The 13,005-nt window shown below is 41.1% G+C and overlaps 1 protein-coding gene across 2 annotated transcripts in view; it reads right to left on the reverse strand.

Annotated features, from left to right (window-relative positions):
- Positions 1–1,040: 1,040 nt before the first annotated feature.
- Positions 1,041–13,005, reverse strand: part of lcor (ligand dependent nuclear receptor corepressor) — a 63,450-nt gene continuing 51,485 nt past the window's right edge. For both annotated transcript variants that reach the window (XM_046374278.1, XM_046374286.1), the window contains exons 6-7: positions 11,554–11,644; positions 1,041–6,337 (exon numbers count right to left, since the gene is read on the reverse strand). In XM_046374278.1, coding sequence (XP_046230234.1) covers positions 5,188–6,337; positions 11,554–11,644 — 1,241 coding nt within the window. In that variant the 3' untranslated portion in view covers positions 1,041–5,187. The remainder of the gene's footprint in view (positions 6,338–11,553; positions 11,645–13,005) is intronic.

Raw genomic sequence — 13,005 nt, forward strand, 5'->3', positions numbered from 1 at the left:
ACGACAAACAAGAAACGACAATTACTCAAAAACTGCTCCTGTCGGTTAAATGTAAAAATCTGGAAACAGGCTGTACTAAAAATCCTGATTCTCCTTTTTGTGTGTGTGTGTGTGTTTCTAACGTACAATCAGCTGCTTTGAGGTGGTCGGACCTGAGGTATAAATGACAACCAGATATGCAGCGTGACACAAAACAGAAACAGAGGAAAGCTCTCTGCAGAGAGGAGCATGGCAATCATCTGCGTTACGGGTCTTTCTTTCCTGCTAGCTCGCATCATCGCGCACCATCCTGACACAAAATGGCACGCGATGTGGCGTCTGCTAAGTGAGGTTACAGTAGTTGCTGTTCAACATTTTTTTCTTTTTTTCTTTTTTGGAAAGTCTTTCACTCAGAAGAAAAAAAGTTAAATCAAATTAAAAACCAACCTGAAAAACAAAAAAGAGAAATTGATTGGCTTACCTGAAGATGCAGAAAAACAAAAAACAGTAAAATAAATACATATATATTCCTAAGCATACAGCTGCTTATCATTTTCATCATATAAAGGTGTGGGGTGCTTTTTCTTTTCTTTTTTTCAAATGCAGTGTAAAAGATTTTGGATATTTCTCATTACAAGACAGCAGATAAAAGAAGGTTAACTTGTCCACCTGTCCAATCTTCCCTCTGGGTCTCTGATTTCAATGGGTGTGAGAAATAAAAACAAAACAAACAAACAAAAAAAAATCCCCTGTCGAGTTTCAGCCTGGAGTTGCGTTACACACAATAAGCCAAAAAAAAAAAGTGAACAAAAACAGCTTATTCTTTCTCAGACCAGGGCGGGAACTGACCTGACTGATCGCCTCCAGGGTGAAACCAGATGACTGAATCCCAAAATGTTTTGACTATCTAGAGGAAGAAATGAGGTTCGCATCCCTCCCATACCAACCCCATCCAGTGAGCAGAACAGGAATAGCTGTTTTAATCCCTGTGGGTTTTTCTTTTTCTCAATCTGTTGCTTGTTACGTATTTCTAAAAGGTTTTTTGCAATCGCGAAAGAACACCTGAAAAAAGGTAGGGTGGCAAATATTGGTCAGTCAGACACTTGAAGCGTCTCCCTCCTCCCTTTTGCGGGAGGGAGGTGAAACAAAGAAAAGAAAAACGAAGAGATAATAAAAGACAAGAAACAGTGGCGGATACTGTATTTCCCAGAGTATCGGCTATCCCTTCGCCAGGCTCCAAGGTAAGGTATACATGAAAGTACGAGGCACAGAAAGGAGTCATTATTCTGAGTTTGAGGTATAGTACTTGGTCTCTGCTGACCAAGTTGACATATTTCATATACTGCGTGTATATAAGTCTATAAATTACATCTATTACAGGTAGTTAAGTCTGCGCCATTTTCCGACTGACAAATATTGCTGCCCATCCCGTTGGCTCGATCCTGAGACGTTTACAGTACTGAAGGCTACTGTTGCACACCCGCGTCAGAAAACGACTGCGTTTCCAATGCAAGCAGCATAAAAGTGAAACTATAAGCAAGTCAATAAAAACAACAGTCTGTTAGAAATGAACTGACAGTGCCATCTTTTTTTTTTCCTTTTTTTTGTAGATCACTCTTCTGCTTTTGTAAGTTCGAGATATTCAGTTCACTACATTCATTACGTGAGCATTTGTTTATATATGTGTGTATATATATATAATGTATCTAAATAGATATATATACTGTTCTCTGAAGTAGATTTCTTTAAAAACAGCAGTGAGACTCAGTTGCAAGAAGGAGGACTTTGTCGGACAGGGGGAGCCGTTAACCACATGACTGCAAACAATAATAAAAAAAAAAAAAATCAATTAAAAATGAAATAAATAAACCTTAAATGGCATGCACCTCAGTAGATAAGAACAGGCTGAAAATGGGACTTTCAAGCTTTCAATTCAAGCGTTTAGAAGGTAATGAAATTTTATAGCAAAAGCCAAATGTACAATAAGGGGAGAAAGAAAGTGTAAATTATACACAGAGATAGTTTGGCCCCTCTCGGGACTTTAGTTTAAGTGCTGCTCAGGTTTATCCATGCAAAAGTGTGCATCAAGTGCCAATTACACTATTTCTAAACACATATTTTTTTCTTAGTTGCACAAATCCATGCTTTACATGCATTACATGAAACAGGCTAACAGGCAGAGTGCCATAACTTTGTTTTGTTCAGTTTTTTCTTTTCTTTTTTTTTTTTTTTCTACAGGGAGGAGGGCACACTGTAAGTCGGGTTTAATCGCACTGTGTTCACAGTTGGCTAAGTGTGCAGAGGCGCATTCTTAAGAAGTGCTTTAATATAAACACTGGGGCTTCAATTCTGTTTTAACTATCAGATCAGTGCATTGTCCTTCGCTTGGTCCAGCTGGACATGCACAACAACCTTTTAGACACTTCAAATGCTCAGCATTATCAAAGTGTTGGACGCATTTGATGCACGATGGCCCCCAGAAGTACTGTTTGTCTTTTCTAGAGCTTTTCCCATTGGCCACAAAAACCTGCCAATCAAGACAAGGAAGCTGCAAAGATTAAGGTGGGTAACCAATAACCACAGAGGAGATCATTTAGATTGTATGCAACAGGTAGTAAACGATTTTAACTCTAATTAGATTGTGTTTAATTCAGAGAGAGTTTTATCATCTCTGGCTCAGGATTAACTGAGTTGAAATCTCACTCTTATATTCAGCTGGCCTGACCCCAAAATCAGCCAAGAGAAAGTGGTGCATGCCATTTTTAAAGAGAACAATCAAAGAGAAAATAAATCAAATAAATAAAATGTACAATACATTTCAAAAGGAGTGAATCATCATCATTTCATCTGAACAGAGAGGTACAATTCTCGTTAAAATTCTCACAAACTGGGTGAGCACCAGGCAGTGTTAGGAGCGACGAGCAACATTTACCACAGAGCAAAAAAATAAAACACGACAAACAAAAAGCCTCTGTCATCTCTTTCAATCTTTTTCTGATGGAAAATACCAAAAGACTGGCGGATATTCTTTCCCCACCTGATAAAATTGTTATGAGAGTTTTTCTATCCCTGGTGCTTCAGCGGCGGAGAAGGAAAACGACGAGACGACACTACACAAAACTCAACTTGTTCAAGCTGTATACCGTTTTTTCTTTTTTTTTCCTTCTTTTTTTTTTTTTTGAATGTTGGAGGTAATCGAGAGGGGTTAAAAGAGTAGTTTGGGTCCAAGCTGCAGCTTTCATGAAAGTCTTCACACACTAAAGCTTTAATCTTCCATCTCTCTGCCCTCCTCGTCACTATGCTCCATATCCCCCCGGAGAAGAGATACACTACATGCATAACCTCAAACAGCTTTCTTTTGCTTGTTTTTTTCTCATATTTTTGAAAAGTGCTTTTTTTGTTTTTTTTAAGAAGTTTAGCGCCATGAGTTTGATCCTCAAAACCCAACGTCAGTGTTTTCTGTTCTTTATCATGATTCATTAGCAGGTCTATCTGCTGTGGCGCTGCTATGATAACTCACAAAGCATCAGTGAGAGGTGTGTCTTTTCCTCCTGTCTATCTACCATAGGTCCAATAGGAAACGACCATATTAGAAACCCACATCGTCTGTCTCAGTCACCCTGAGTTAAAAATGAGGAGAAAAGAAATCATTCAGAATCACGGATTGGCTTTTACATCATCAGTCATAATAATTTATAATATATTAAATCTGCCTTTCCCTCATCTCTATCATCTAACCCTCCCCACTGCATATTGCCCACCCACCATCCCAAAATGAACACCCCATTTATAAATGCACATTGTTGTGGTAAACTGCCTTTAAAACTGTCTTTAAAATTTGAGGGAGAAGAATTTCTTTTAAAACTCATCAGCTGAGCTAATAGCTCTTGCTTAGGTTGGTTAGAAAAGGAAAGAAAAAACATCAGCAATTGTTGTTAGCTAAGACTAGCTAAAGCCTCGTATAGAAGCTAGATGATCAACTGGATAGCAGCAGAGTTTCACATTCTGATCCTAAAAGGCCTTCATCCAATTAAGATCTCCATGAGCTGATGAGCTCACTTCAGTCACCCTCTGGAGGACAACCTGAAGGCTACAGCATTCCAGGATCAGCAGTGAGACACTGATGGAGGTCCATGAGGTAGCATTCCGCCTTAAAAACAGCTGATCCATAATCAGATAACCCCTCAACTTGTCCCCTGGCAAAAAAGGGGGTTTTTGAGGTTCCTGGGATCTGATTATGGATCAGCTTATGCAGGCGATGTGCACCTCTGACCTGTTGTGAGGTTGCGGCTGGGCTTCAGTGACAGACCATAATAAGTGCATGATGCAAGGGCAACGATGCCGAGGTAACCTGGTCTGTAAGCGCCAGACCCAAAGTGTAGTGCAAAAGAAAGCAAAATAAATCAAATGAAAAGATAAAGATAGAGGAAAAGATGTCGATTATAGAAGTCAATAGTGTCCACGAAACTCACAAACATGCATCCCTGAATGACTTTTGTGTGTCTTTTCTCATTCAAAAAGGACGGGTTAATGTTGCTTTCGTCCGCACAGAGATAAGCAGAATATCTTAAGGAGGAAAGAAAAGGTTTGCAGTTAAAGCATCATGGCTACCTGGCAATAAGAGAATGGGTTTTGATTCAGAACCCTGGTGAGGAATATCAATGGTATGATTAAACCTTACAGTTGGCTTTAAATGTAATAGACAGTTCACTTACCAATTTTCAGCTAGTACTCCATGAGAGAGGGGAGCAGTAAAGGGACTTAACTGTCAGTTTTTTTAAGGAGTAAATTTTCATCCTTCCCCTCGTGTTTTTTTTCCCCTCGAATTGGAATGGTCCAAAGTCCAAACTGCATTTATAAGCAGCAAGGGTTCAGTGTATCAAGTTCAGAAAAGGGGGGATTGGGTTTTTGGGCTGAGGATTATCAGCATGCTTACGGAAATTTCATTAATTGTCATTTAACTAATGTCTTTAGTCGCATTTGTTAAGCCCCTGGATATAAAAGCTAAACAAATGCTTACGCAGCACCGCTCAAGCGATGCTTGTTAAAAACCTTCAGATTAGTTTATCTCCAGTTTGTTTTAAGAATCCTCCTCATATTATCCCTGCGTTTGTGCTCACCCAGTTACTGCAAAGTAAATTGGCACAAATAAAGCCCCATCCGTTTTTAAATGTAGTCATTTGACTGAGGTTTACATGTGTAAGTTGTTTAGTCGATTGGTTTGAAATTGTCATCAATCTCTTCTTTTACATCATCCTTGAGCTCAGCAGCTGCCAGTGGCTGGCCGTCGTCTCGTGGGGTTGCGGTGGGCGTGTTCTCCGACTCAGCAGGAAAATCCTGGCCTCCTGCTTCCATTTTCATCATCAGCTTGAGCTTCTTCTTTGGGGGGTTCTTCAGGGTTCCCATGCGCTCCTTTACCTTGTACTCCAAGGTGCTGTGCGGGATTCCATACATGTTCTGAGCCTTGGACACGCTCATCTTCCCGCTCATCACTACTGCTATGGCCTCCTCCAGGATCTCAGTGTTGTACTGGCGATAACGGCCTCTCTTCTTCCTTGGCTGCTTGGAGTTTGGGTCCCCTTCCACGTCAGAGGTGGAGTAGGTTGGCCCGGAACTGGAGTGATCCAGGTCGGAGCTCCAGTAATCAGCTGCCCCATCCAGCAGGCTTCCAAGGCTTCCACCACGACGGTTCTGCTTGGGCAAAATGGCTCTCAGCTTCCTGCTCAGGGTGTTCTCCCCGTGGCCACCGCCCCCAACCCCCATTGCGCCATAGCCGTACAGCTCAGAGGCATGGGAGTCCCAGGAGAGATCCATGCCCCGAACTTGAGGGATCTTCAAGTCAACGGGAGGTGAGTGGCCCTGGTCTCTCTTGCCCTCATTGTGGTGATGCTGGGCCTTGGAGACCTGATTGTGGTGGTGATGGTGGAGGGAACTCTTGAAGGGGAAGGCTCCATGGTGGTTGTGGTGGTGATTCTCCAGGAATGTTGGCAGATCTTTGAGATCGCTGAGGGCCCCGCTCAGAGCTCCACTGGCCTGTTTTAGCTTCAGCAGGCTATCAAGGTGGGCCTTGCTTCCCCAGAATGAGGAAGAGCCCTTCTGGCCAAGCAAGGTGTGAGACTGCCCATGATTGAGCAAACCGGCCGACTCTAGATTAGCCAATGAAAGAGCAGCAGGCTGGCTCAGGAGGCGGTGCTTCTGGCTAAGGAGCTCTTCCTTGATACGCAGCGACCGGGCCAGTGGGGGCTTGAAGGAGTTGGAAGTGACGTAGTTCTCCCTCAGTCCATCCTGCAAGCTTCTCTGCAGCAGGCCATCCTCGTCATCCACCTCTGGCAGAGTCTGTTCCACTTTGAGGGAATGTCTGGATGGAGGAAAGAAGGGGACAATTTAGGGACAGGGTCAAGTATCTTGTGATACAAAACTCATTCTTCTCTACATACTGCATTTTTCCAATTGAGATTACAGTCTGTAATGTGTTGTTGCACATAAATTTGTCCTACATATGAGGAAAATGTTACCAGATCGTTAAAGTGTCAGTTGACCTAAGTCACAACCATAATAAAACCACATACAAATTACATTTGACACACTGAACAGCAGCGACTTTTGCCAGAAAAGGTTTGAGATGAACCAGGTCTTACTGTCAGCTGTCCTATTGTCATACAGAGGAGCTACAAAGTCCCACACAGCCCTGCTTACTAAAACACAGCACGTCACAGAAGTGTCTTGCAGGTCGGTCTTTTGTTTTAACCAAGCACATCATTATTTGAGTGACAAAACAGTTGCAAACAAATTGTTTTTCTCAACCTTTATTATTAAAAGCCAGTCAGTTGCTTGCCAGTCATTTTAATTGTATTCAGACCGAGGTAGCACACGGATGAAGAGTCATTATCTTTTGATCTTTGACCTCGTTAAATCTCAACAAATATTGGGTTTCACTTAAAGTCTTTATATGCATAAATTCCCAAATGGCATCGAAAAGAATTAAATATAAATATGAACACAACTCTCTTTGAATTTTTTCCAGTTTGTATGCACTCTGGTTAATGCAAACTCCAACTTACAACTATTATTTACTTCTCCAGTGCCATCTGACAAGAGTGTGCAAATGGCATTGTGATGCTGGGGGAGAAAAATGGTAAGCAGATTCAGTATAAAGCAAATACATTTACAGTGCAACGGCGGTGGCTGCCAAGTGAATCAATAATGTTACAAAGTAGGACACAAAGAGGACACAACAGAAGAGAAGCAAACACTATGATTTTATCCGTATACTTTCTGACTTATACCTGAGATACAGTACATCTTATTGCCAAGAAGCACTACTCTGCAAGCATTTCAGTATTTCACATTTCATCTCTGCTGATGAAACATATGCTTACATGCAGAGTGCCTCCACTTCAGATGCTGCAGCCAATGTTCCTTCCGCTAAGTAACTATAGCAACAGTGGAAAGGCTCTTTAAAAATGGTCCCTTAGGTTCAGAATAACAGGAGATAGCTTGTCAAGTCAGCAGATTGCACGGGGGAGAAGAAACTTAAGGGAAATACTGTGTCTCTCAATTGGAGTCATATTCTGGTGAGCGTCACAGCAGCTAACTGTGCGATGTGGGGAGTCCACAGCAGGAGCTTTAAGACAGATTACCACAGTGGGCGGTCTTGGACGTGTTGAAAACAATACAGGGTTAACGAGAGGCTTTGGAGTCTGCACTCTAATAGAGCGTTCTGTTACAGTGAGCATGCAGTCATCGAGGATGCTGCGCCAGACAGTAATGTTGGATTTGAGGGTTCAATGTGAGCAATCATTTGAGAAAATAAAAGAAACAAAGGAATACGCATAGTGACTGTTTCAGTGTCTGGGTGTAAGAGCTGGGTTCCCTGAACAAATTGTTTTGCAAAGGGTGACAGTTTTATCCTGCAGCGATTATTTAATTTAGTTAGATGTGTTTATTTCATTTTCAAGCTCTGAGTAGACTGAATCAGTAACTGTATTCTTGTTTTTGAGGACAGTCAATAACAAGTAGACTATCATGGCACATCTTAAACCAAAACCAATTACTCTTTTCCAGTTTGTAGCTCCTAAATACCACACGACCATCCAACTTAATAAAATTATGAATTCCAATAATATAATCATGAAAAACACAAAGATCAAAATTAAAAAATGTACAAACTAAAATAGTAATAATACTCTTAGCCCAGTAACCTACACAGACCTGCTTTGTGCTTTTGGGATTGTCTGAGAGTCTAGGATGAATTGGTGTTAGTGGGGGTGGTACCACAGGCTCCTCCTGCTCCTGTAGTTAATATTACATGACCTGATCATTAGAGACTCCCGGGGAGGCTCAGGGCCTTAGGGCATTTGGGGCCTTAGAACCCTCAGGCGGGAGTCAGAGTTCCTTCCTGAGGGGATTAAGGTGCTGTTTCTAATTCTGCTTTTGCTTTCTCCGTGGTGAGGTTTACTGTTGGACCGTCGCTTGTCAGCAGGCAAGAAATCGTGTTAAGAGAATAAAAGAAAGGTTGTGTCTCTGTAGAATACAGTTTTTTCAATGCCTTTACAGTTCAGAATGATCCTTCACTGTGCGGTTTTCCTGTTTCAATGGCAAATGTTTCATCAAGGTTTATGGCAGCTTGGTTTCATTCTTTGGGACATTATTATCAGTTATGATAACACTGTACTCAGTGAAGTAACTGCTGAGATCTGGGAATGTGGCCAAATCCCAACAACTGGCCCAAGGTAACTGTAAACACAGGGTCAAATCTGAAATGTTTAACTGAAAGAATGGCCAACACAGTGAAAATAAAACCTAGTGTGTAACGGACCCGAAATATCCTTTAGATAGTTATATTTATATTTATATATATGCCAGGTCCATAACTGGAAATTCATAGCTGCTGTTGCTGCATTGATGATTCACTTTCTGTTTGTTTTAATCCAAAACTAGTGTGGTAACTGCTGGGTTTGGTTGGTAGCTTAGTGTCTAGGCAGCATAAGTTTTCACCAGGAACAACAACTCATGTGGTGGTCACTTGGGACTTGTGTTAACTGTAATATCAATGCAACACTTCTCATGTCTCAGTACAGATAGCAATTGAAGGTGTATTCATTGCTGGATCAAAGAGACACTGCCCACATGGTGGGTGCAGGTTTTCTATGCCCACATCCTCCGCTACTGCAATCTCACTGCAATCCAGCATTTGGGACTGCTCTGTGTATCGAACCTCTACTAATCCATCTTTGACCTACAGATCAAAAGTATTCCTGGAAATGGCAACCGCGATTAACGTCGATTGTTTATTCCCTCTTGATGCAAGAAGAGAGGATGATGCCTACCGATTCAAACATGACTTCAAGGCAGAATACATGTTCATCAATAAATGATTGGGCTGCAATGCTGGGGATTGTCAATAAAGGCACTGACTTCTAGACGAAAAGAGAAAAGTAGTCAAAGCCTCCGTCATGTGTTTGACGTATTCTGCCACTGAACTCTCACTCTGGGGTGCGTTCGGGGTGGATGTGGGAGGAGTCTAAATTATAAATACCCGCACACAAGTATGTACAGCATTGCCATGGGGACTGATGGTAGCTCAGGTATCGATCAGCTGAGCAAAACCAATAAGTAAGAGATGAAAGGCTGGAGGCGTTGGCAGACCTTGCTTGAGGACAACCAACAGGGGGTGATCAAATTATGCGACCCAAAATGTAGCGAGACCAAGCGAGGGCATGGCCCTTTCAAAGTCTGCTGAGGTTTGCTTCGCTCTTCTCACAAAGTCAATTCTCTTTGAGCCAACACTTGAACTACCAACAGGTTGTTTTCTGGCCTTTTTGCACCTTCGTAAAGTTTGCCTGTGTAAACAACATCTTACCGGAGTGAAAGATGAGTGCCTAAACATGAGCAACGTGCCTTATGGCGAGCCATTTGGATATCTAATCATGACCCTTCAGCAGTTGTAGACAATTAACAACTGCTTTTTAACATATTAGAATTCTACGCCAAATTTAATTAAAGCAATTTTAATTAAAGATATCTTCAATTCATTTCTCGCTACCAAAAAACTAAATGCCCAGTATCAAAATTTCTAGTTAGTTCTATTTAGTAGTTTCTTACTGTCAGTGAAAATGTTCTTTGTAGATCAAGTCAATCACAGATATCTGTGATTGAATTTTGATATGTAATCAGTCCAAGCTGACATAAATTAAATTTGTCATAAAGTAATTTTGTGCAGGTGCAGGTAATTTGTAATAACTACGACTGAATTCTCACCAGCCAAAATGTTTTCATTTCAGAGGTATCCTAAAAAAAAAAAACTAAATTATAAAACTAAACTAAACTAATCGAATTTAAATTATTGTCATGTTCATGTGGAACTGTAGTAAAATTGTAGTTTCAGATATCTCGAATTGCATTTCACATATCAGAAGTGTCAATCAGTTGTAACCTGTGAAAATTACAGTATATCTAGTAATAGTTATATTTAAAATTCCATAGACATCTGTAAATGTTCTTCTTCCTGAAAAAGGTATTACTGATGTCTGTAATTAAAAATATCTGTAGATCAGCTTTGACTGCCATGTTTTATATGTGAAAATGTATTAGGGGCATATCAAAACTGTTTTCCAGATATCTTGATTCTTTTTTCCTGGTCAAAATCACATTTTGACATGACAATATGTCATTCTTCAATACCTTGTGTAACTGAGGAAAACTAATCCTGCAAATCTTTTGTTAATATAATTTTTATATATTTTTTGGCAGCAATATGCATCCCAAGTTTCAGACGTCAAAGCTCCCAACCAGCACTTGAAAGCTCTACAAACAGCCACGCAGAGACAGAACATCTAGCATCTGTGATCATGTGTTCCTGTCCTCTGACACGTCAACTTCAAAGTCCAAAATTTCTTTGTTTGTACCTGTTGGTCTTAAGTTCAGGTTCTTATAAAACTTAACAAACCTAGTTTTCAGCAAAACCTACAAATTTGTCCTGTCTACTATCCTGGCCCATTTAGCACCTTCATCATTCCTAGAAGAATAAGAAGCACCACTCTCTTTTCATTGTCTTTTTAAGTAACAAGAAGATGCACTGCGCCACAGCTTGAGGCATACCAAGAAGCTGCAGAGTGGTGTGTCATCTAGGGCAGTACTTCCCACTCTTCCTGACTTGTGACCTTTTGAAGTGTTGCAATACCTACTTTCAAATCTTTTCACAGGTGCATAAGAAATGCATGCAGGTTAACCACTGTTTGTATTATTTTTGCAGTTTTTAGAGGAGTGACGCTTTCCCAGTGGAGGCAGGCTGATTAATCTTCGCCTCCACCAGTCAGTTCTCAACTGAAATTACTGACTTTTACAGAAAATAACGGCTCAAAAAAACAGCATTTTTAAATTATGGTTAATTTGTTGGCTAACCAGGATAATCTGACATCTGAATCATAGAAGGCCAGATCCCTGTTTGGTGTGAGACTGACGAGCGCTCTCTGCAAAGTGCAGTGACTGCTTTGACCTCCCCAGTGTTGTCTCAGGCACATGACTGTACTGCTCTGCTAATAGAGGCCGGTTTGGCTAATCCTGTTGTCTTACCCTTTGACCCCGGGTGCAGGGGAGAAGCTGGGGAAGGTTTTGTGGTTGCCTGCGCTGTGGTTCTTCTTGGTGGAGAGGTCCAGGACGCCATCTGAGGGGAAAAAGAAAATTACTGCTATTACTGCTCCCATACATAAATACTTCGATGAATTTGTGTTATAAACTAAAGGTTAATTTTGTAACAGTACACAGAGTTTCAGACGATGGCACATTGGTTGAGATTAAAGCAATATGTACCTGTAAAATTTAGAGGAAACAAAATACACCACATGCTCAGCAGTGCTACTCCTGTGGGTGTCTCTGATGCAGGCTAAACAGTAGACCAAAAATATCAGTCTCCCTATACACAGCAGGATATGGCACTATTTTATTAAAAATTTCCATCAAACAACAACAAGGAAATGATCGGTACAAATTCTGGCCCAACCATCCAATGCTGCAGAGGACAAGCAGATGGAGGACGCATACGACCCCACAGGGCCCCATAAGCACATGTCATGGGGTGCACAGTACATGAATTATGATTATATTGATTATCACCGAACTTCAACAACTCTGCTGTCTGGTGCAGAACGACTCACCGGGGACACAAAACATATCACATACAGTACAGTGTAAAGTACAGAGACAAGGAAAACTGTTCACTGTAAAACCAGCTTGCAGTCAGTCAGTTTATTCCCATCCTGCAGTTTTTTGTGCATTTGCAGAAACAGGATTAGTGGATAAATTCTGTGAAGCATGTGACGACTTCACTGAAGCTTCCACTGCAGAGAGCACGAACTGCAAACAAAGGTGACATATTTCCTTTAGATTTTCGACTCTTTCAAGGTTTGACTGATCATCGCATTATTTCGTTGCACCGTCTCCCTCTGAACTGGTTTAATGGACCCCAACTGCAGAACTGGCACCTCCAACTTAAGCTGAAAAGCTAAGGTTGTATCAGTGGTTACACTAGTTTAACAAAATTGTACTTTTGTTCATAACTAATGAATAGTATCAGAAGTTGTCTTTACTGCATTACATATTTGTGAAAGGTACCTCATTTACAGCACAGCAAGGGGGCACTTCGATCTGTTTACTGCTGATTAATGAAATCAATCTGCATCTGATACATGCTAACAGCCTCCGCAGCTCCTCCTGTTTGTGCGAGTTCACTCATGAAAATGACTTCTGTGTTTTTCTTATTTCTGGCTGGATGACAGAAAAAGGAAAAGATAGTCTGCCTGCTCCAGAACAGGTGGACGCTCGGTGACACTTTAGCAATGAAGTCTGGGAAAATATGGCAACACGCCGTGTGTGAAATCTCAGTTTATTTGTGAATATGGCTGTCAGGCAATTCAGGTCACCACAAACACAAGACGAAGCGTCATGTGTGGGGAGTTTAAGCTGATCTGTAGTTTCTGGTTATTTTTCAGTGAAGACTGATTTAGGTGAATTATTGCTTCTTCTGAA

Source organism: Scatophagus argus, chromosome 2, assembly GCF_020382885.2.
Source record: "Scatophagus argus isolate fScaArg1 chromosome 2, fScaArg1.pri, whole genome shotgun sequence".
NCBI lineage: Eukaryota > Metazoa > Chordata > Actinopteri > Scatophagidae > Scatophagus > Scatophagus argus.